General features: G+C 41.5%; 1 protein-coding gene across 1 annotated transcript in view; it reads left to right on the forward strand.

Moving 5' to 3' along the window:
• Positions 1-14493: 14493 nt before the first annotated feature.
• The window catches only part of LOC126354168 (DDB1- and CUL4-associated factor 1-like), a 220311-nt gene continuing 210087 nt past the window's right edge, over positions 14494-24717 (forward strand). The window contains exons 1-2 of the mRNA XM_050003600.1: positions 14494-14860; positions 15057-15205. Coding sequence (XP_049859557.1) covers positions 15105-15205 — 101 coding nt within the window. The 5' untranslated portion in view covers positions 14494-14860; positions 15057-15104. The remainder of the gene's footprint in view (positions 14861-15056; positions 15206-24717) is intronic.

The raw sequence follows: 24717 nt of genomic DNA on the forward strand, positions 1-24717 counted from the left end.
CCCTATTCATGGAATTATCTAGAAAGAAAAGAAAAGAATATGTCTAAGAAAGCTCAATCTAGACACTTGGAAAACCAATATACATATTACACAAAATTATTTTATCTAAAAACTACGTTTTTTACAAATGTACTTATACTCACCCTGTGCTTCAGCCCTCTCGACCTCTAGCTGTTGGTCTAGCTCGGCTAACATTCGCGGGATGAATTCTAGAAAAATGGAAAATAGTGAGTATAGTATCCAGTATGGAAAAAATCTCTGTAACACGCACATAGATACACAGACACAATCAGTTAAAGGGTGCAGCAGTCTGCTGTCCAAGAACAGATATAACACTAACAAAATCCGTGAAAGGACGCAGTAGTCTGGGAAGAGTGCGGTCCAAAACAGATATAACACATAAAACAGATATAGAATCTGTTAAAGGGCGCAGCAGTCTGTAGTCTATGGCCCAAACAGATATAACAAATAACACAGACATAGAACCTGTTAAAGGACGCAGCAATCTGTGTAGAATGCGGTCCAAAACAGATATAACATAGAGACATTGAACACATCTGGGTAGAGTGCAGTCCAAAACAAATATAACACACACACAAAATCCGTTAAAGGTTGCAGCAGTCTGTGGCTCAAACAGATATTTGAACACTGAAAAAGTACTTACCAGTTAATTGATCTTCACCTACCAAACAACGCTTGCTGCTGCTGTCGCTGTTGCTGCTGCTGGTGGTGCCTGTGTGCTTCACGGTGCAATCAAAAGTACTGCAATTGAACACACTGAACGAAGTACAGAAGCAGACTGAGGGTGAGTTCGGTTGTGGATTGGTTTATATATGTTCTATGAGATCGGATCACGTCACTAATGCAGTAGCCAATAGGAGTGCAGTATTCTAGGGGTGGAAGGAGCTATGTCATGAATGAATGATCACTGCACTCCTAGTGGGAAAACATCGAACTTCTAATTTGATAATTGAATATCCAAAGGGTACATTCAGTTATGGAATATGATTAAAATTGGAATGGAATGAAATGCTTAGGTAATTCATACATTAGATGTGTGATGTGGGTGCCACATGTGTTCAGTTACAATCATTAGCATATTTCCAGATGACGGTCTGTGGCACCAGTATGAATGCTCATGGGCCATACACGTGGCACATACCCCGTTATAAACTTGTGAGAGAGAAAGCATTGCAGCATCTCTCTCTCTTAGCACTTGACTACAGGGATGACATGTATCTCACATACTGCGAGCGACGATCTTGGATTAAATAATGGGATTGTGCAGTGGCTGTGTCCTAGACCACATGGTGACCACCATGTTTGCCACCATCTTGGATAATGGTACGTGTGTGATCAGCTGACGTCACGGTAGCGCCCTCCGGTGGTGGCAATATGTACTAGGCCACATGGTGAACACACTGTTTGCCGCCATCTTAGATAACGGTACTTGCGTCATCAGCTGATGTCACGATAGCGCCCTGTGGTGGTGGTACTATGTACTAAGTCAGTTGGAGTCTGGGCCATGTGGTGAACACACTGCTTGCCGCCATCTTGGATCACAGATGAGTGGCGATGTGTACTAAGTCAGTTGGAGTCCGGACCTTGTGGTGAACACACCGGATGGCCGTACTACATGGAATTGTTTAAAGACATATGTCCAAGTCCTTTTCCAACGAATTCTTAGAAGAAGGTGGCGGTTGGGTGACTGAGGTTAGTACAAGTGTCCTTCCTTTCCCGCTATTTTCTTAGATTAGTAGAGGAACCCCGAGTGACCTTTGTGTACCACCAAAATTAAAACTTGGGGCCAGTTAATAGGAGGAAGTGGCGGTTGGGTGACTTAGATTAGTGGAGGTAGCCCAAGTGACCTATCTTCCCGCGCTTTTCTTTGATTAGTAGATATAACCGTGTTGTGACGTATTATCCTGTTGGAATTTGAACTTCCCATCATTTTTCTGGGGGGGATGGGGGTGTAGCACTTTACCGCCAAAATTCAAACTTCCTGCCAAAATTCAAACTTCCCATCAAAATCCACTACATTGAATGACATTATGCCGCCATCTTGGATGATGTCATGTGCTGTTGCCAAGAGTTCATGCCACAATCTTGGATGAGGTCATCGCAGCCATCTTGGATACATCTGGCAACAATGCAAGTGGGCTCGTACACAGGTTATTCCAATAATGGTGCTACATTAACTACTGAGATACTTTCAGTCCTTGGTTCGAGGAGAAATATCAAAATTGCCTTCTGCCACTGTACGAAGCTCTTTATTTTTGGACGATTTTGCAGTTTGCTGTTATTTCTCCAATACTGCAATTGCCACTCGCCTGTTGCAACTCCTGACGCTCCACTCCTTTTCACACTCATCAGACATCAGCAAAAATACCCTGTGAGTGTGTTAGCGTCACCTGCTCCCTTCGATGTACCACTAGAATAAATTAATGAGATAGGAGGAGACCATGATTCTACAGCAGAGCATATCCGTGTTTAGCTACATAAAATTGGTGTATTTACTGAATTATTGTCAATGAAGCACACTGGTTTACATAGTGTGACATGACAATTTCAGGGTAATTGTCAAGATAATGTATTACGCCCTCATTAGCAGAAATAACATTGAACACATCAATATCAAATTTAAATAGGTTCTCTACAAACTTTTTTTTACATCTAGACAGTGAGGCATTATCTGAGTTTGCCAGTATTACGTCAAATCATCCAATTCCAGGTTCTCAATTTGGTACTATTTTGGATGACCAGCAACTCTAAGGAGTATGGGCAGTTTTTGTTACAAGATATGCAGAAGATTACTCAAGGTTGCTTACGTTCACAGTGGAAGCAAGCTGGAGATCCAATACTTTTATGCCTCTGCCAGCGGTATTTGTCTTTAATTGTGTTGTTGGCTGTATGACTGCCCTCGTCCTCTGAAAATCCTATAAAAAGTTAATCAAAATCCTTACTGATCTTATCAGTTGAAACTGCCCTATGCTTCTCGTTACGTGAGAAAACTTGCATTCATCCCTAGTCTGGAAAATATGGTGATATACACGGGCATAGATGGAGCAGCATGTATATCTCAATGCCCTCTCAGTTCTCACAAGAACAATTAACTATGTGGCTGTTTCGTTTCTCCACTATCGGAGCTCAACAAATCTTCAGCTAATTTCTAGCTGAGTGTCAGCCAATGTGAGTGCAGTGTCCACACAAAATTCCTCTTTTTGCTTCATGCGGGGCTTGATGCGCCCTGTTCTACACTTGATGCTGGTTGAGAGGAGAGTCCCTGAAGTTTTCGGTATTCTACCTCTCGTAGAAAACCGTCCCCCACCTGTTTCCTTTCGTGCTCTGTGTTAAGGCTTTTTCAGACCAATAGGAGCGTTCCTATCATCTCGTGGAAACTACCCTACCAAAGGGCATACCTTCAAACTGCGTCGTAATCTCGCCACTTCTACTCCTGAGTTTATTTCAGCCGGGACTAACGACCATAGATGTTAAGTCCCATAGTGCTCAGATCCGTTTATTTCAGCCAATCGGACATTTTGTGTTCCCCCTCCTGACGCCTACAAACTTACACAGGTACATCACAAAAGCACTATGCATTTTTCATGTGTTCAGAAAATGCGACTCTCTTTTAAATGCGTCTCAGGACTGTTTGTGTCCATCTGGAAATTCCCCAACGCAACTTTCTAAAGAATTTCTCCATCGCAGGCAGTGCTTAACCATCACCTGCTCCCTTCGATGTACCACCTGGTGCGTTTGCCATCTCCCTCACTGCAGGTCACACCTTGCTAAAAGCCTTTCGCTGCCGTGGGCCATGTCCGGGCAACCCGAGTCAGTCCGAAACTCAAGCATCTCTTCTAGCTGCTTTTTTTCACCTTTTGCTCGTTGACATGCAGGATTTGGGTTTGGTCCGTTAATACCAACAAATCGAGTGTTATACCTTTTGCATTACATACAGTACATTTTGATAGGCAAATCTGCTCACTATCACCTAGGTATATCATGTGACATACCAATCTACTTGCTATGGCATCTCGTGTAAGGTGCGAAATTAACATTCATTCAAGCTTCCATCTTACAAACCTACACTGCAGAGGTTAGAGGAGTGGACTGCAAGGATGGATTTTCATTTTTCTGCAGATAAGTATATGTGTGCTCATTTTAATTGTTCTCATTATATTTTTAATTTACACAAATTGCATTTGAGGTACATCACTCTCCCTTTTAAACACTCTGTGATGTTTCTGTGTCTCACTTTTGACTCCAAACTGTCGTGGTTACCACACTTAAAGGACCTGAAGGCAAGAGCTTGGGAGGCATTGAACATCTTGAAGTGTCTTAGCCACAGGTCCTGGGGAGCGGATACGGCGTTTCTGCTCCTGTTTTATAGGGCTTTAATATGATTGCAGCTATACTTTGGGTGCAGAGTGTATGGATCAAGGAGTCATTTTTATTGAATGTCATTGACAATATCTATCATGAGGGGACTAGGCTGGCCACAGGCACTTACATGACCAGCCCCATATCCTGTCTCAATGCTGAGGCTGACGAACCGCCACTTATCATGCGTCGGCAGCTCCTCATGGTGCATCAGGCGTACAAGTTCCTCGCTACTCCCAATTCACCATCATATTCTACTGCTGCTCTTCCAGCTATGGCATGTCTCTTTAGTAATCGTCAATAGGCAACGAGGCTGTTTGTGAAATGCGAGAAGTATAAACTGGCGTTGCTTGATAGAGCAAGTTCAAACGCAAATCCATGCCACCGTGGTCACTGTCCTTAGGTTAGTTAGGTTTAAATAGTTCTAAGTTCTAGGGGACTGATGAGCGTAGATGTTAAGTCCCATAGTGCTCAGAGCCATCTGAACCATTTTTGAACATGGTCACTGCAAATGCACAGAGTGATTTTGCATTAAGTACAGCGCCAGAGACGCTGCACACCTGCATATCTATTTACAACATTGTAACTGAGCACCACAACTCTGAAGCCGTATTCACAGATGGGTCTATACACAGGAACTCCTTTGGTTGCTCTGTTGTTTTCCCTGATCATGTCCTCACGTTCCGATTCCCTCACGAGCTTACTGTACTCGACATGGAATTATATGCGATCTTGCTGGCGCTGGAGCACATGAGATGTAAATGTCGTGTGAATAGGGCCTCCCGTTGGGTAGACCGTTCGGCAGATGCGAGTCTTTTGATTTGACGCCACTTCAGCGACTTGCGCGTCGATGGGGATGAAATGATGATGATAAGAACAACACAAAACCCAGTCCCTGAGAGGGGGAAATCTCTGACCCAACCGGGAATCGAACCCGGGTCCTTAGGTCGACATTCAGTCGCTCTGACCAATTTTTTTTTATTTATTTATTTTTTTTTTTTTTTTTTTTTTTTTTTTTTTTTTAGCTGCCGGGGGCGGACAGCAGATGAGATGTGTTGCAGGTGCTAAATTGCGTGCCTATTCCGATTCCCTGAGTGCCACTCACTCTCTACAATGTTTATACCCAGCAGATAAAGTAATCCAGAATATCCAAGACGTCCTTCTCTGACTACAAAGGCTGGGGAAGGAAGTCTCTTTCTGCTTGGTGCCAGGGCACATGCGTATTGCGAAAAGGAATGGGCTGATGTAGCAGCCGGTGAGGCGTGTCGAGGTCCTCAGTTCAGTCTGCCATGACTCTGCCTACTATTGCCTCGCTGTTGAATTATAGTCATGCGTCGGTGGGAGAGGAGTGGCTGCAAGTGACAGACAATAAGCTGCGACTCGCATTTAGGACGTGTGAGACTGCGATATACCATCAGAGTTTCAGCAAAACTTCATCCACACAATTCCGAAGATAGCATCATCTGACTAGTCTGAGAATTATCGCACAATCAGCTTAATAGTTCATGCATCCAAGATGCTGACAGGAATAACATAAGGAAGAATGGAAGAGAAAATTGAGAATGTGTCAGGTGACTATCAGTTTGGCATTCGGAAAGGTAAAGGCACCAGGGCGTAGGTCTGACATTGCGTTTGATAAGACTGAAGAAAAATCAAGACAGTTTCACAGGGCCTGTTGGTCTGAAAAAACCGCTCTACAATGTAAAATAGTGCAAGATACTCGAAATTCTGAGAAAAACAAGGGTAAGCTTTAAGGAAAGGCCGGTGATACACATTACATACGAAAGCCAAGCGGAAACAATAAGTCTGGAAGAACAAAAATGAAGTGTTCGGATTAAAAAGAATGTGAGATGGAGATGTAATCTTTCACCCAAGCTGTTCAATCTATACATCGAAGAAGCAATGAGAGAAATGAAAGAAGCATTAAAGAGCGGGATTAAAATTCAGTGAGAAGTACTACCAATAATAAGATTCGCTGATGACATTGCAGTCCTCAGTGAAAATGAAGAGGGACTACAGGCCGTGTTGAATGGAATGAACAGTCTAATGAGCACAGTGTATGGATTGAGAGTAAATCGAAGAAAGACGAAAATAGTGAGAAGCAGCAGAAATGAGAACAGCGTGGAACTTAACATTACAATTGGGGATCATAAAATAGACGAAGTTAGGGAATTCTGCTATCTAGGTAGCAAAATAACCCATGACGGACGGAGTATGGTTCAAATGGCTCTGAGCACTATGGAACTTAACATCTGAGGTCATCAGTCCTCTAGAAATTAGAACTACTTAAACCTAAATAACCTAAGGACATCACACACATCCATTCCCGAGGCAGGATTCGAACCTGCGACCGTAGCGGTAGCTCGGTTCCGGACTGAAGCGCCTAGACCCCCTCGGCCACACATGCCCTCCCGGACGGAGTAAAGAGGACGTAAAAAGTAGACTTGCACTGACACAAAAGACACTCCTGTCCAAGAGAAGTCTGCTAGCATCAAACCTAGGTTTAATTTTAGGAAGAAATTTCTGAGTATGTGCGTTTGGCACTTAGCATTGTGTGGTAGTGAAACATGGAGTGTGGGAAAACCAGAACAGAACAGAATCGAAACTTTGAACTGTGGGGCTACAGAAGAATGTTGAAAATTGATAAGGTAAGAAATGAGGAAGCTCTCCGCAGAATCGGCGAGGAAAGGAAAAAATGGAAATCACCAACAAGAATACGGGACAGATTGACAGGACATCTGCTAAGGCGTCAGGGGAGCTGTAGAGGATAAAAACTGTATAGAAAGACAGATCTGAGATGAAAAGGTTGGCACAGGAAAGGAATTTGTGGCAGACTGCATCAGACCAGTCGGAAGATGCTTTCACTCTTTCTCTGTTGTATTAACACTCGTGAAACAGTTATTTTGTAGATCAGCACGAGCGAGGTGGACTGAGTGTCATTTCGTAGGTTTACTCCTCCCTGTGTGCTAACGTTTTCAGGCATCTTACCGACATTCTTTTCTTTTAGATTTGCAAGGACGCTGATAACCTCGCCGTTGAGCGTCCATAAATTTCAAACACACACAGAGATACACACTACGTTTTTGATTCAGTGATCTGAAATTACATCCTTCTTATGATTTAATCAAGTGTTTCTAAAGAGATAGCCACATAATATATTTTTATTTATATACAACTTTTTTCTTTCGTTTTGGGCGATTAGGGACCACTTCAAGTAACTTTAAGACACTTTCGGAAGCCTTGTTTGCAGCCCAAGAACGTTTCATTCTTTCTCTGGCAGCGTGTCATCTCTCTTATATCCAGCCACTGTTCTGCTTTTGTTCGGAGCCGTATTTTGATTGGCTAGAGATGTCGTACTGATTCACATCAATACTCTTGAGGTCTTCCTCACTTCCTTGAATATTTTATCAGAGACTTTAAATTTGTTGTTCAATATATTAAAAATATGATTCATTAGTTGGGTTGCATCTATTCTGAAGAAATGTCCATAGAATTTCAATCGTCGTTTCCTTATTCTCTTTCATTCGTTCATATCCTGTCTAAATCTTTTCTTCCCCGAAGTCTATAATGTCCGTTATCCTGCGGCCCATTATTTTGTGAAGAATCTGGTGCTCAAACTTCTAGGCTTCTCTCAGTCTAGTCTTTCCTAGAGTTCTGAGTTATTCACTTGCGTACAAACATTCTATTTTGATCACTGTGTTATAATGCCTGAATTTAGATTTTCTTGTCTAGGACATGCGTCCTACGGAAAGCTGCATCTCTTTTCGCACGCTGTTGTTCACTTCTTTCTCGCTCGTTTCCATCCACACTATTTCAGCAAGGTGTCTGATACCGTCCAATTCTTCTGTTTTATCATAGTCTGTTGTTAAATGATGAAAACACCCTTTCTGGCTCTAGTTTTAATTAAAAACTCTTTGCAGATTTCTCTCGTAGTTTTTCTTTTGAAAATGTCGGTTTCAAGAGTTTGCTTTATAATATCCACTCTATACGGGCCCATTCCAAATTCTTTCAAGATGTAAAACAATATTTTCCGATCGACAGAATCATAAGGTTCGTTTAAGTCGACGAAGACCACTACCGGAACCTTCGCGATGAAATTTTCCAACATTCTTTTTCAGGTTCCAAACTCTGTTAAACGCAAGTTCTCCCTTTCCATGAATTCACCTCGACATTCACCAGGTTGGTGGTCTACCGTTTAACCTGCAGTGCTTCGGAGAATACATTGTAAACCTGAGGTACCATAGAAATGCCACGATAATTGTTAATGTCAGTTATGTTATGTTTACACTGAAAATAGAAAATACGAAACGGAAAAAATAAAAGTGACAAGAGAACCCTGTCTGACAGCAACAAAAGTAACCAACAAAACACGTCTGATTAACCACTTTCACCTCTCCAGACGTGTTATAAGCTAACCGTTTCAATACTCAAGACGTATATATACGACTTGCTATGAAAAATATTTGCAGCGGTTCTCTGCTACAGTCGTATAGAGTCGGAGATGATTGTTGCACAAAATGTGGAACAACTGTTGGAATATTAGGAATTACCTGAACGACTTATTGAATGCTGAATTTTCTTTAGATGTAAACATTATCTATTTGTGTACTGCGCTTTCCCTAATACCGAATAAAGTGACATGACGACCCTTTACAAAAAAAAAAAAAAAAAAAAAAAAGGAGCTGCCATGTCTTCTAAATCAAAGTAACTGCGAGGACATCATCACGCCCTAAACAGCTGATTATGGTTGGACAGATAGTGGTGCCTATGAGCCTATAGATGAATCCATTACCACAAATATTCAAAGTATCAGTGAATCAGCAAACACTGGACCAGTAAATGCAGATTCAGATTTTGACGTCACCATAGTTTCTTCCACCGATTCCGAAGAAGACCCTGAGAACAAGCCTGACAAATCTGCTAAAAGACTCGAAACAGATTATTTTAGATGGAAAGAATCCGATCCAAAATTTGGAGTCAAGAAATTGTAAATTACAAATCTGAGTAAGGGAATCTGTATTACGAGCACCTTTGCAACAACGCCAGTGAAAAATCGAGATTGTGACGTTGGTAAAATACAAAAAGTGATGAAATTTACTGTTTGATTGCCGTACATTTTCTGATGACTCTAGTGAGAAAAAAGTAGCTACACGGCTGTTGGACCAACGACCCATCATTGTCTTCTCCAATGTTCACACATATTATGCCAATTTACGAAGAATGTTACACTTTGTTGACAACAGAAAAGACCCTGGAGATGACAAAATCTGGAATGTAAGCGAATTGTGAATCATCTAAGAACAGCATGTCCAGATGTTTTCCATCCTTTTAAAAATTGGTGCACTGACGTAAGTTTAGTTCTCTACAAATGTCAGGTTTTCTTCAGACGTTCCATTCCATCCAGACGGCATAGATTTGGCGACAAGTTTTTGTGTTGTATGATTTTGAAACTGTATATATTCTTGATTTTAATGCTAATGTGAAGGCAACAACGGACGTGAAAAAAACTGATTTTGGTGTAAATATTGGAGTACCTCGAGGTATTGTTCTTACTTAATTAAACTCTGCCTTGGTAAAGGTCACTCACTTTGTGCCGGCAATTGGAACACCAACTTGGCGTGATTTTCTTATTAACAAAACTGACAGAAACAAAAATAAAATCAGCTAGCGTCGCAAGCTACACTGAAAATATGAGGCCGTCGACAAGAGCGAAGTTCAGTAGAATGTGTACATAAACAGTAAAATGGTATAAAAAGTATTTTTTCATTTGGTGGACCTGTCTCTGCTGAACGCACTTGAATTATATAAAACAGACAGGAAGAAATGTTTCAATATCTCGTTTGCAGTAAAAACGCATCAAGGAGATCCTAGAGATTCACCACCAGCCGCAAACAGAGGAAGGAGATCGGCTGACGGTGATAAACCCTTACGCCGGACAGAGCGCGGCTTTATCTCGCTAATCCCAGGAACATCAAAGAAAAAGACCGCCCAGGAAATGTGTATTGCCTGTGCGAAACATAATATACGAATTTTTGTTTCGAAAGATACCGAACTTCGAAGTTTTATTAGTGTAATACCTTAAGTATTTTTTGTGAAAAAAATATTTTTCGTTAATGATTGAAGACACGATTTAACGCCTTAATACAGCGTTCTGGGTTTTCTTTTTTCTCCATGATAACGATAGACTCCTAGACTCAGATGCATACGCATCCCTTGAAAATTATGCACACATGGTAGTCGGCCACTCATATTAAACGCACAGTGAAAGGGTTAATTCTTTTCATTGTGGAACAACAAGAACTAAACTAAAAAACGCTTATTCAGTTCTGATACCATCAATAACAATGTATTTGCTCGCAGAACTTCACATCTGAGTACATAAATGTCTTTATTGCAATATTTATTTCTATTACTTAATGTTAACTAGCACAATAAGAATTAAGCAAAATGTTTTTTGAGAGATACCTTTTTCGGTTTGTTTTGGAAAATTATAATCCAAGCCAGCATTAAAGCAGATAAATGTTGGAAACATCGCAGAATAAGCCTGTAACTTGCCAGTAGAAACGACTTTTAACAAAACCTAGGACCGGAACAAAGTGGTTCTCGTCTCCACAATTCGACACAACATCGTGCTGCCTTTCCAACTGGGGTGGTGGATTTGTAACTCTTTGATTTCATGTTGCACTGCGTTGCACCCCACATTGTTTGAGAAAGTCCCAGTTACTGGATATAGAAATCACATATTTTTTTCTTCTCTATTGATGTATTTGGGTCCACAGATATTATTTCCACCTCCAATAAAGCGTGACCGTGTTCTTTAGGGGCCTGCTACAATAGCTTTGGCGTGTAAAGCTGAATGTAGACTCAGTAAGCTTTCAAGTGTATTCTTCGTAAATCATGAACTACTGTAGTGATGAGAGCCGCAACAACACAGTTGCCCCGCGCCTCGACCGGCCCCTCGCAAAACATTAGAAGGTAACTGGAAAACTGTCACCTGCAATTTTGTTATCACAGATAAAATGAAAAAAATAAAGTAAGGTGTTTCCGAAACTACTTTTGATGTAATATAATTCAATTATATACCCGTTGTGATTCGACTATGGCCACTAGAGCACGTCTCAGAAAATTATGCCTGCATCGGAGTAGAAGGAACTAAGTGCTATGATACTGAAGCGCTACAGTAAAATCTATTGTCCATACATTACTATTCCTCATGCGTAAATTAATAGGTAAGCGATTTATTGTTTCTCAGCGCCTCTCCGCACCCTTTCTACTCGTTATTGTGGCTAACAATCAAGCATTACAACAGTGGGTCTGCTGTAGTAACACTATTTTGATACATTGGTAGTATGTCAATTACGAAACATAGAATTCTTTTGAACTTGACGAAGATGTATAATCTGTGTTGGAGGAGGGAAAGGGGGAGGGGCGGATGCAGGGGCAGTCCAACGCCAGCCAAGGCCGTGCTTGGTTGCGATTAAACTGTGCAGCACAGGGAGGGGCCATCCTTGTAGGCACTGGGAGATTTACAGCAGGTACACTAGAGCCAAGCTAGGGCGTTCGTGATTTATCTCCGTCTCCATGCTCCATGGCGTTCGATCAGTCTTCTTTTGCATCTTGATAAGGACTATGCAAGGAAGTGACAGAGAAAGTATCGGAAACTTTATTCCGGTTACATTATTTAAAGATTCACATTCACCTTGGCTGTAGGACAGCGTCGAAACCGCCGCCATACCAATGAAATGGCGTAATGCCCCATGATCGGCGGGATTATGTAGTAACTGCTACAGCCAAAGCATTGCCCAGTACACTCTAAATCTGCATTTTAGTAATATCGCAGATAACAATTGACGAAAGTTCGCGAGAAATTTGTAGTGAGCGAAAGATCTGTACCTCCAGCTTCCAAGAGAGGGCATACTCCCCCCCCCCCCCCCCCCGCCCTTTCTCTTGCTAACGCTTTCTGCGTCTGCGACGTCTGTGTTCGTTTGCCATATATATCAATTATCAAATAAATAAACAAATAAATAAAGTTTTATCTTTAAAAGATCGCACCTAGGGGTTGTTATCGTATTTCCGTGGAATTTCATGTAGTAAATTGTTATGTTTCGTTCTCTCCTTCACGTTTTATGCTATCAGCACGTACTGTACTTGTGTGTCTTGTTTTACTACCGAGCGAGGTGGCGGGTGGATAGCACACTGGACACGCATTCGGCAGAACGACGTATCAAACACGTGTCCGGCCATACTCATTTAGATTTCCGTGATGTCCCTAAATCGCTTCAGGCAAATGCTGGGATGGTTCCTTTGAAAGGGTACGGCCAACTACATTCCCCATCCTCTCCTAATACGATTGGCCCAATGACCTCGCTGTTTGGTCTCCTCCCCCGAATCAACCAACCAACCGTCTTGTTTTACCCGACAGCACAGCAAACCACATTCCTGTATTGCAGTTGAATATCCTCTGTTCACTATCGTACTTGTAGTGATGATCTGATATTAGCAGATAATAACTAATGACAATCGAATACCCTATTTGATACACAATAATTACTTTATTCATATTACTTATCACAAGCACAAAATTGAGTCACGGCCTTTCGTGTTACACACCAGACTAGCTCTAATCTCTTCTCAAGAATGTCCACTTTTCAGTCTTTTGTGCGGGAAGCTTTGATTTTTTTCTATACATCGATCCTGATCGGCTCGATTACCTTTGAATTTTAATGTTATTGTTATTGTTGTTGTTACGTAGCCCCTCCCCCCCCCCCCCCCATGGCTTAGCCACAGCCTCGGGGACGTTTCTAGAATGTCTTTCTGGAAATATGCCCTAGGCTGTGGCTAAGCCATGTCTCCGCAATATCCTTTCTTCCAGGAGTGCTAGTTCTGCAAGGTATGGAGGAGAGCTTCTGTGAAGTTTGGGAGGTAGGAGACGAGGTACTGGCGGAATTAAAGCTGTGAGGACGGGGCGTGAGTCGTGATTGGGTAGCTCAGGTGGTAGAGCACATGCCCGCTAAAAGCAAAGGTCCCGAGTTCGAGTCTCGGTTCAGCACACAGTTTCAATCTGCCAGGAAGTTTCAGATCAGTGCACACTCCGCTGCAGAGTGAAAATTTCATTCCAGCGAGAAACTTAACATCAGAGTTGGTGGTCACGAAGTAGAAGAAGTTATGGAATTCTGCTATCCAGGCAGTAAAATAACCGACAAACCTAACATCAGAGATGGTGGTCACGAAATAGATGAAGTTACGGAATTCTGCTATCTAGGCAGTAAAATAACCAATGATGGACAGAGCAAGGAGGACATCAAAAGCAGGCTACCAATGGCAAAAAGGGCATTCCTGGCCAACAGAAGTCTACTAGTATCAACATAGACCTTAATTTGAGGAAGAAATTTCTGAGAATATAGGTGTGGAGCACAGTATTGTATGGTAGTAAAACATGGTCAGTGGGAAAACTGGAACAGAAGAGAGTCGAAGCGTTTGAGACTTCGTGCTACAGACGAATGTTGAAAATTATGTGGACTGATAAGGTAAGGAATGAGGAGGTTCTGCACAGAATCGGAGAGGGAATGAATATGTGAAAAACACTATAAGGAGAAGGGACAGGGTGAATTTCTTCCTTGGTACTAGAGGGAGCTGTAGAGAGCAAAAACAGTAGAGGAAGACAAAGATTGGAACACATCCTGCAAAAAATTGAGGACGTAGGTTGCAAGTGCTACTCTAACAGTAGCAAGTCAGAAGATTGATGAAAAAAACAGAGAAAGCTACAGTGGTCTATTTAAGAGGTCATCCGGATAATTACCTCTAACGTTTTATGTAAATCAACGGGAAAACAAAGCAGACGAGAATCCGAATCATGAGGCAATTGATGATAAATCACAGCTTTTGCCTCTGGCAATAATTCTTTCTAATTTAGTCATGTTTTATATTTTCCGTTTTTAGTTGTCGTAGAGTGACATAATACCATACATCAGTCTCTTTCTTTTGCTGTGTCGGTATGTTGTATGTATGTTGACAGGACTTTTGCGTTTTCCATGTGTGTGTGTGTGTGTGTGTGTGTGTGTGTACTAACAATATCTTGTGTTGGCCATGAATCCGGGATCAACATCCGTCTCCATTGCCAAATATCTCTGGTTTACCTCGAAAAACGTGCGAAAATGAATTAAATGATTACTATAGCTATTATAAATTTAATACCTATGAGAAGCTTTACAATAACAGCACTTTCAAATTTCAAAAACTGCCCGGAAGGTTGCAATTTACCTAGTTATATTTTCGTGGTGCAATATACACATACGAATTGCGCTTAGCAATTGTTTTTGCCGCTCACAACGTGATGTATTGTGTAGTGTAGCGGTGGTGTTGGTTTTGAGAATACAAGTGATGTTACAACTTTTGGAAATGCTTGTCAGTTAGTAAATTATCAAGTTTGATGGACTACTACAAAAACTGATAAAAATTTGTTGCCTTATAATGTGATACTGTGAGTTCGTATTTAGGTTAAGTCATTTTTTCCTTGTGTTATTGGCATTTTTCATTTAGGCGTTGAAGATAGCAAATGCCTGCAGTTTTATATTAGTTCATGTATTTGACAGAATTTTAATGCCAGCATATTTAACGTTTTCCGTAATGTTGTTTAACCAACAAAGTAATTTGTGTTTACAATTTCACGGATGCAGCTGATTGCAAACATTAAGGGAATAATTGCGTAATATATAAAGAGAAGAATGGAGTCCACTACAGATATAAGTGAAATAATGTACTGTTTGCGTTCATGGGAAGAGGAACACCAGAATTCTTTGTATGATCCAGTCCCAGTTCTTACGAGGTATGTTTACACGGTGCAATGTATACACATATTTGCAGATATTTTGTGCTGTGTAGTTCGTTTACGTATGTTAATTTATTTTTTTGTTGCCTATCCGTTATGTTTGTGTTCATATCATCCAAATTTTAATCAAAGAAAAAGTTATTGTTAATTCTTTGTAGTTAAATTGCTATGATGTCTTAAGCATTTTAGTATTACTTTGGATGTGTGGGAACCGTATTGTATTTTTGCTTTTTGAATGTATATACGAGACTTAATAGTGTGCTGAAACGTAAGATCCCTACAAATATATAGGTATCATTGTTCTGTAGCCTATTAGATAGAAAACCAGTGACATTTGTAACTTCCCGGATATTTTTTAGAGGACTATTAACATTCTGTGCGTATTGTTAGTATTTTTAAATCGGGTATTTAATGACAGGTCAAAAATATCCTTAGCATATTGATCTGTATTGTTACATGCACTGTGTTAAATGTTCTTAGAGAGACCTGTTATTTCAATTTATACTATCTTGTGATTTATCTGCTCGAATACTGAATGGTCTTCATTGAAAAAATTCACATATTTCAATCATTTGTATTACCCAGTTCCGTTACTGGTGGGGAGGGTAAGAAATTTCTTGTTTCTGAACTGACGACAGTGGTTCACTGATTTATGAAGCAGGCTATGGATCTGACGAGTATTTTGGAAATGTAGCATTTTATTCCTCAAAGCAAAAAGTTACAGTTCCTGTTTACTGTGTCAAAATACTATTAGCCCTGTGTATCTCTTTAAGCATGCATGTGGTATTTTGAAATGTCTCTCAAAACTTCCTGTAAAAGTAAAATCACAATGGAAACTCCCGATTGGAATATCAACAATGTATGGAAAAGATAATTTGCTACTGACAAAGGCTTCGATCGAAAGCTGCTGTGTAAGTGTCATTTAGTTGTGCCTGTCTGTAACTTAATTTCATTTTTATGGGAAGTGGCAATCTATCTTTTCCTTACATTTTTGATATTCCGGTAACAGTAAGTTATTCTTTAACATATGCTACCTTTCTTCTATCAGTGAAACTCCTTGTTTTATAGTTAATTTCAATGTCTTTGTCGCAATTCAACATTGCTGTTAACATAAATTGATGTAGAAATTGGAAGCTTTACCTGCTTTTAGGTTTCTTTTACTCTGTTGAGCATTACATGGGTGTTTTCACTTTTCTGAGTAAATACCTCTGTTTTCCACTGTGGTCTGCTATTGTCATCTTTTCAATACGTTTTAAGGCATAACAACAATTCTTCCCCTGCCTGAGACAGATTTTCCAGGGGAGGTCCCATTGTTTTTGATGATTAAAATGAGTGTGATTTTATGATGGCTGTCTCCATATTGATTGATAGTATTAGTGCTCAAAGTGGATGAATTTAATGACACTCTTCAAACCCATCATGTATTTGTAGATTATATCACATACAAAATGGTGTATCTTTTGATTGGTGTGACCATTTAACCCAAGTTAAAAATACTGAGGCTCTGTTGCTCTTAAATGTTATGGGGCCTTAAGAGGACATATGTTAAACCCTATTGTACTACTACCAGGTCTGCTAAATTCTTAATAGTAAATGTACTTAGTTATCATATGCAAGAGAAAGAGCAGCAAATCTGCTCAGTGACATCAGTTAGCATTGTTCAGACCCTATGAACAAAGTATGGGCTTCAATTGATTTGTTTTGATTGGTACAAAAATAGCTTTTGACCATGCACTTGGTAAATATGTACTTAGTAGAACAGTTCATGATAAGAGAGAGCTTCCATTGTATATAGTCACTGTAAAGAAACAGAAGCTGCTATCTAATAATGTGTAAAATGAAGCATAGGGCTATAAGTAGGGATATGCTAAATCAAGCATATTTTGCTGTCGAGAGAACAACGCATGAAGCCTTCATCAACTATGCATACTACAGCAGAGTAGTACTGTAGAATGTCTTACAAAAACCAAAGAAATTTTAGTTGTAATAAAGATTGTTAGTGGTACCAGAGTTTGCGTCCAGGCACTCTTGGATGATACAGGAACTGAATTTAAGAGCAGCTAAGCGAAAGCAGAAATGATGCACTCTATTTCTAGATGCTCCTTTACAAAGGAAAATTCAGGGTTATTGTACCACTTTAATTCTTACAGCACTGCAAAGGCACATGATAAGAGCTATTGATGTTAGCGGTGTTTAGAAACAGCTGAAATTGGTAGAATTGAACGAAGCTCCAGGGCCTGATGGAATTCCTATCAGATTGTATAATGAATTTGTGGTCGAATTAGACCCACTTTTAACCATATTGTACTGTAGGCCTCTCAAATAAGTAATACCCTTGTCATCCTTTTGTTGTTAAATCTTAGAACAAATTCTGAGCTCAACATAATTTGACATCTCAAACAGAATAATCACCTCCATGGCAACCAGCTCAGGTTGTTAATACAAATAAAAAAGGGGGAAAAAATTGTGGCAGATGGGTGTAAGAAACGGGATGCAAATACAATGAGTGCTCTTTTTCGTTGCAGATTTTAAATGGAGGTGTGAGGAAAGTGAGCACTAATCCACCTATAGATGTCTACTAGAGAGGAAGGGGAAAAAGTCCCCCTCTCATATGTTGCAGCCAGTATACTATGCTTTATGTTGCAGCCTGTTACTATGCTTTATGCTGCAGCCAGTATACTATGCTTTGTGTTCCTACTGAGCAACTAAATAAAAAGGTCACCTCATAGGTTTCACTTCCTATGCTGATGATGGGCCATATGTAGTGCCCGCCGGTGGCCCAAGAAGTACCTCATCGCTCATTTTACCAAAAGACATAGAATACAACAGCCAAATCAAACATAATATTAGACAGTGCTCCACAGCTGCTGCACCTATGACCAATAAGGTTGACAAAAAATACTCGACACACACACAATCTTTTGAGTTCCGCAAATTCATAACAAGGGAGGTGAGAAACCAAGGAAAAAACTTACACACTACATATGTAACATAAGGAGTACCATAGATTGAGGCTAGGAGGATATTATGAATGAAGGATGTACTCTATAGACTTTTCTCATTTGTGCATTTCCGAGGAGTGGAAGGGACAGCTACTATCGAAGTGGGGGTAATGTTGATAGTCGTATGATTTGATGTAGGTAGATGGTTTTATACATCCGTCAAAGGTGAAGGAAGGTGGTTTGCGTAGCCGAAAATGATAAGGTGATTCACACAGAAAAGAAAGTCAGAGAGGGAAGGAGGCCAGAGTCAGATATGTTGTGCTTCACAGCATTTTCTTCCACCTGGGGGTTAAATTATGTATTGCCCATAGTTTGCTTTGTGACAATATGTGTATGTGAATGGCAAAATTGGTGTGATGGGTTGCAGGATGTAGTGTTTTTGAACAAGCCACACTACAACTTCTCTAAGTGTAGAATGTACCATCGTTACTGCTGTCTGCCGATCTGCATTTCAGAGCAGTGTTGTTGTCATATGCCAAATATGATGGTTTGGGCCACTATTGGATGCAAATGGTGATCTAAACCACATAACAACAACCAGCCATGTTTCACAAAGATACGATATAGACAGATGGTAACAAATATGCGTACTTTCTTGATACTTCACTGCTGACCTGGCATGGGAGTTTACCACTGAGTGAGAACATGCAGTGGTTAATACACTGGGCGTAGCGGACTTCAAATATCCATCCAGCCATCCCGATTTAGGTTTCCCATAGTTTTTTTTAAATTACTTAAAGTAGAACACAATTGGTTTTTTGTCCCCTTTATTGTTGTATGTGAGCTTGTTTCCGTTAATCAAATATAGTTGGTCAACAATGTTTGAGTATTCCAAATATTAAAAGTCTTAATTGTGGTTCAGTCAAGTAGTAACTAGATAACTGGTCTCAGTTGGCCAACAACCATCTTCAGAATTAGGAAACAAGCAGAATAATTTCTTTACAGTATGGTAAAAGTACTTAAACCTCTGAAAGATTTTTAAAACTTAAAATTTAAAGAAATTTTAAAAAATTAACTATGGTAAAACAGCATGCCTGTTCCCATTATAGCTGATACCTGCGACTGTCAGCACATCTTGGTTGTGCGGTACAGTTGGTGCAGTGGATAGAGTTTTGGGTTAGCATGCAGGAGATTGATTAGATGCTGGTTTGAGGCATATGTTTTTTATTTGGTAAATGTAGTCCAGGTGGTACGGTGTCTGGCATCTTTAATCATCAACAGCGATTGCAGCAGGTCCTCTGGAAAACATTTGCACTTACATACTACAATCGTAGAAATGGAAGATTGGTCAGCTTTGAAAAAAGCTCTTTCTGTGTTGTGGGTTGAATTTATTTGCACTACTTCATCTGCTAGATGCAAAATCGGTTTTCTTTGTACCTCCCTCCAGTGGTACCATAGATCGGCACCAACTATTATTCTTGCCTTGTTCAGGTCCCTTACAATTCATTAGGCCCTTAAGTTACCAGTATGGCTAGCAATGTGCTTTGCGAATAATGTCCAAACTCTGTTACTATTTGTATGTGTTATCACCATGATCCCATTAATTATGCCTTTCAACATTGAGCCTGGTAACCGCAATGCACTCAATGTACATGTGTACACACATCGAATTTTTTCATTGCAAGCCTCTAAACCAGTGTGGCAGATGTATGGCATACACAAATGACAAATTTGTGGATATGGTTCTGGTCCTTGGTGCATCTGATAATGGGGATTGTGTTACTGCATGTGAATATGCTGCTAGATATCCTTGTTGACGCCATCCAGATAAATACGTGTTTCGTCATCTGGCTTTGCATTTTCGGGAGTCAGATTCTCTCCTTCCACCATCTCATGCTAGAGGTTGTCCACAGACTTGCTGTGCTCCAGCTACTGAAGAAGCTATTCTGGAGGTCATACACCAAGAACCTCAGCAAAGGGCACAAAGCGTAGCAAGGCAGCTGCGTGTCTCTCATCACATGTTCGTTAATATGCTGCATTAGCATGGACTGCACCCCTATATTATACTTACTGCAGATCGCCATCGGTGGATGCAATTCTTTCAATGGTTTCAACAACAACAGGAAGCCAACGATGACTTCATGAACATCATAATATGGTCAGATGAAGTAACATTCGTGCGTGAGGGTGTCTTCAATATGCACAATTCCCACCACTGGTGTGAGGTTGACCCTCATGTCAGCTGCAACTGTGGATATCAAGTTCGCTTTGGTACTAGCGTCTGGGCCGTATATTGGGCAACAGGTGTTTGGGTCCCTACATGTTGCCTGACCGGTTGACTGCATGCATTCCTGTCAAACTATCTGCTTGATGTGCTGGAATATATTCCACTACATGTTCGGCTGAGGATATGGTTCCAATATGATGGTGCATATCCATGCTCTGGAATTAATGTACAACAGTATTTGGACAGAACATTTCTAGGGAAATGGCTCGGACGTGGACATTCAGTTGTATGGCCACCATGTTGACCTGACCCACATCCCCTGGTTTTCTTCCTGGGGGCACCTGAAGGAGTGCGTGTTCTCTACTCTGCCGATGAATGTGGAAGAATTGGTAGCACATGTTCATGCTGCTCTTGTTATTGTTGATGCACCTGTGCTGCGGAGGGTCCATAGCTGTATGATCTGGCAGGTTGCACAATGCTTGGACAAGTAGGGAAGATGCTTTGAGAGCCTGTTGTTCTGAGGACAACATACTCTGTTGTGAATGTCATACTATCATTAATGTGTACATTATTGTTGTCACTGGTTGCTAACGTGCCACATCTGAGCGTTCATATTAGATGTAATATAAATGACAAGTAGACATTGTGTTATTGTATTGTGCTATCATCTTTAGTATCTCGAAATTGATATTGTTTCTGTAGTTATTCTGTCCTGTGACAGGTCATTTGTTTCAACTATCTGATTCTTATTTGTCTAACCACGCATTTGTTATGCTCAGCATTACAAAATGTTATAAATTTAGGATACATGTGACCTAAGAGAAGGCGTAAATTACAGTATGAACTCTCAGAAAGAAATTAGCAAATAAAAATAATGCAACCAAACCCAGGATCGAACCCTCGACCTCCTGCATGCGAATGCAAAACTATACACGCTACACCAACTGTACAGCATGACTAATATGTCTGACAGAGGTAGTTAACATTCACGTGGTTACATTGTTGGCAGCTTGCCACCCTTTAACGTCCTTTTTCTGCCAGATGTACTCACCGGACAAACTTTTGTGAGAGCCTCTTTTTTTATCACTGGCATGTGGCTAGTCATGCTGCAAAGACCTTGTGGGCGAATTTCACTTCACCTTGTAGAACCAGGAGGAGATATATCGCTGTATGTACCTTTCCGTCACCATCAACAGATGGTATTTTTGGTAACATTTGAAACTAATAACCTAGTGAAAACGTTTATAGGAAAGGTTGTAACTCACTAATTTTCTGACTGACAGACAGACAGACAGACAGAAAGTGAGTGCACTGACAGATGATCACGTTTCAAATGCATTTTACTTATTACCCATTTCTTGAAGAAGAAAAAAGAGGAAAATTTGCCGTGGCAGAGTTTTTCAGCAGGTTTGAAGAGAGATTGTGTCTTGTGCTTTATGATTTCCACTCCAGATATAGCTAAAACCAGTTTGCAGTTTCATCAATTTTAGTCTGCAGTTTGTAACCAATAAATTATTGACGTCGACATCTTTTCCAGAAAATGTTTTGAATCTACCTGAAATCTTCCTGCATCTCCATGTCTCTTCCACCTGTACACATTTATTTCATGATTTTCAAGTTAAATGTTAGCAATGATTAAACTGTACTCTGTGCAGTATTCAAACTAGGTGGTTTCCCCTTTCATTCATTTCCCCCATCCATGTTTTCTACCCTCCTCCCCCAGGAGCTCACGGTTCTTTTGTGAGTTTGTGCATGGCGCACATGGGGCCCCAAGCTATTGTGACCCATTCTTCATTACGTGGCTGTATTTCCTTCACACTGCTCCCTCCCTTCCTATCCTGGCTCGTTCCCTGTTGCTACCTCCTTCCCCCATCTGGTGTTTTTTGATTTATGTCGACCTGGCTATCCACCTGGTTTCCTGTGTTGTATGCAATTTTGTTCCTTTTGCCTGTTCTTTCATCCTTTTTGGCATTTAGGTTTCCACTTGAGGTTTGATCTCCAAAATTTCCTGTTTCTAGTGTGAGCCATGTAGGAAAGAACTCCCTCCATAGCATCTACGGTGTAGATTCCTCTCCCCCCTTCCTTCCCCTCTCCCTTCCCCACTGTAGCCCCTCCTACCTGCTAGGTCACCAGCACGAATAGCCAGTCTATGTGGTGGGGCTGTTGTGTATCCATATTGCTGAAGCCCTGACAACACAGGGATCACACTACTGATACCTGAGCTGCTCCCTCCCCATGTATTCCAAGGAGTGGTTGCTTGTCTCTTCAGGAGTATCTAAACTCTGGCAACAGCTGCTGTGCCAGATGGTCCTTGATGTGGATGGTTGGCGCCCGTGGGGAGAGCCCCTGGTCACAGTGGGTGTTATCAGGGTGGATGCTTGGTGCATGAAGCATATCAAGCTGCAAAAATCAGACTGTTCTCAAACATCTGTCTCTTCGAATGGTGAAGGATCCTTGAATGCTGCTTCGTATAACCTCGCAACTTTTCGTTCCCTGGCTACAGCATGGAAAGAGGGACAGGCTCACCGTCTTGAGATGAAACCCTTTCTCTGTAACCTTGTCTGTAGTAGGATGGATGGGGACACATTCACTGCCACAGAGTCATGGTTTTTTGTAGAAAATATTGAGGATAAGTTTGGTGAAGTGGAGTCTCTTAGTAATATGCGGTTGGGCTCCCTGTTGATCAAAGCTGCTTCTGTCATCCAATCTGCAGCTTTTCGTGCCTGCGATCGTCTTGGCACTGTCCTGATGTCTATTACTCCTCACCAATCTCTGAATATAGTCCAGGGAGTAATTTTTCGTTGGGACCTCATCCTGAAAACTGATGAGGAACTCCAAACTAATCTGGAGCGGCATGGCATTCGTTGTGTTCAACGTGTGCAGGAGGGTTGCAAAGACAACCGCACCGATACTGGTGCCTTTATTCTGGCTTTCGAGGAGGATACCCTCCCAGAGGAAGTCAAGGTAGTGTGCTACAGATCTGGTGTGAAGCCATATGTCCCTCCACCTGTGCAATGCTTTCGGTGCTTGCATTTTAGGCATATGTCTTCCCATTGTTCGGCAGACCCTTTGTAAGGTGACTGTGACCACCCACTTCATGAGGGAAGCCGCTGTGTTCTGCCACAAGTGTGTGCAAGGTGTCAAGCTGCAAAAGTCAGGCTGTTCTCAAACAGCTGTCTCTTTGAATGGTGAAGGATCCTTGAATGCTGCTTCGTATAACCTCGCAACCTTTTGTTCCCTGGCTACACCATGGGAGGAGGGCCAAGCTCGCCATTCACCTTGCTCGCCTGACGGCAGGGTTCTCCAGAAAGAAAGGAAAAAATCATGGAGTACAAGACCCTGGACAGACTGACCTACACTGAGGCTAAGAGAAAATTTGAATGCCTGCATCTTGTGTGTATGACATTGTCTTACGCCACTGCTACAACAGTTCTGGCACCATCAGCTCTGCCAACCCAAGTCACCTCACAGAGCCTGAAGACTACACCTGCCCCCTTGATGGTGGGGGGCATTTTCCTCCCTGTTGCTCCTGCACCATCTTTGGGAGCAACCCCTCCCCCGACAACCATTGGAGACATCCATCCCCACTTCTAAGCCGGAGAAGCATAAGTCTTCTTTGGCTTCTCTCACTAGGAAGGGGTCTCTTGGATCACTCTCTTCCCAGGTTTCTTCTAGTGGGAAATACGACACACGCAAGTGGCTGAAGAGCCCAAAAGTATGAAACTTCCTGACAGGTTAAAACTGTGCCGGACCGAGACTGCTAGTTCTGCAAGGTTCACAGGAGAGCTTCTCTAAAGTTTGGAAGGTAGGAGACGAAGTACTGACAGAAGTAAAGCTGTGAGGACGGGGTGTGAGTTGTGCTTTGGTAGCTCAGTTGGTAGAGCACTTACCTGCGAAAGGCATAGGTCTCGAGTTCGAGTCTCGGTCCGGCACACAGTTTTAATCTGTCAGGAACTTTCATATCAGTGTACACTCTGCTGCTAGAGTGAGAATCTCATTCTAGCCCAAAAGTAGCTGGTCATACGGCTTCACGCTCATTGTCAGTTCCGGAGACTGAGCCAGTGAAGTCCTCCCATCCAGGCAAATCCAAGGAGCAGCAAGAGAAATCGAAAAGGAAAACCCCCAAGACCAAGAAAATTGCAGTGGCACCAGCACTACCGCTACCTACAAGCCCTGCAGCTGAGGATGGGTGGAGATTTTGGTGTCCGCTGACGACCTAGATCTTGCAAGACCTTCAGACACAATGGATATAGACTGCTCTGGCAATAAATCGGTGGCAGCAGGTGACTCTTGAGGTGTGAACTGCCTCATTGATTGTTCAATATCTTCCCAGTCTCATG

The sequence above is a fragment of the Schistocerca gregaria genome, chromosome 1 (assembly GCF_023897955.1).
Source record: "Schistocerca gregaria isolate iqSchGreg1 chromosome 1, iqSchGreg1.2, whole genome shotgun sequence".
NCBI classification, from domain to species: Eukaryota; Metazoa; Arthropoda; class Insecta; order Orthoptera; family Acrididae; genus Schistocerca; species Schistocerca gregaria.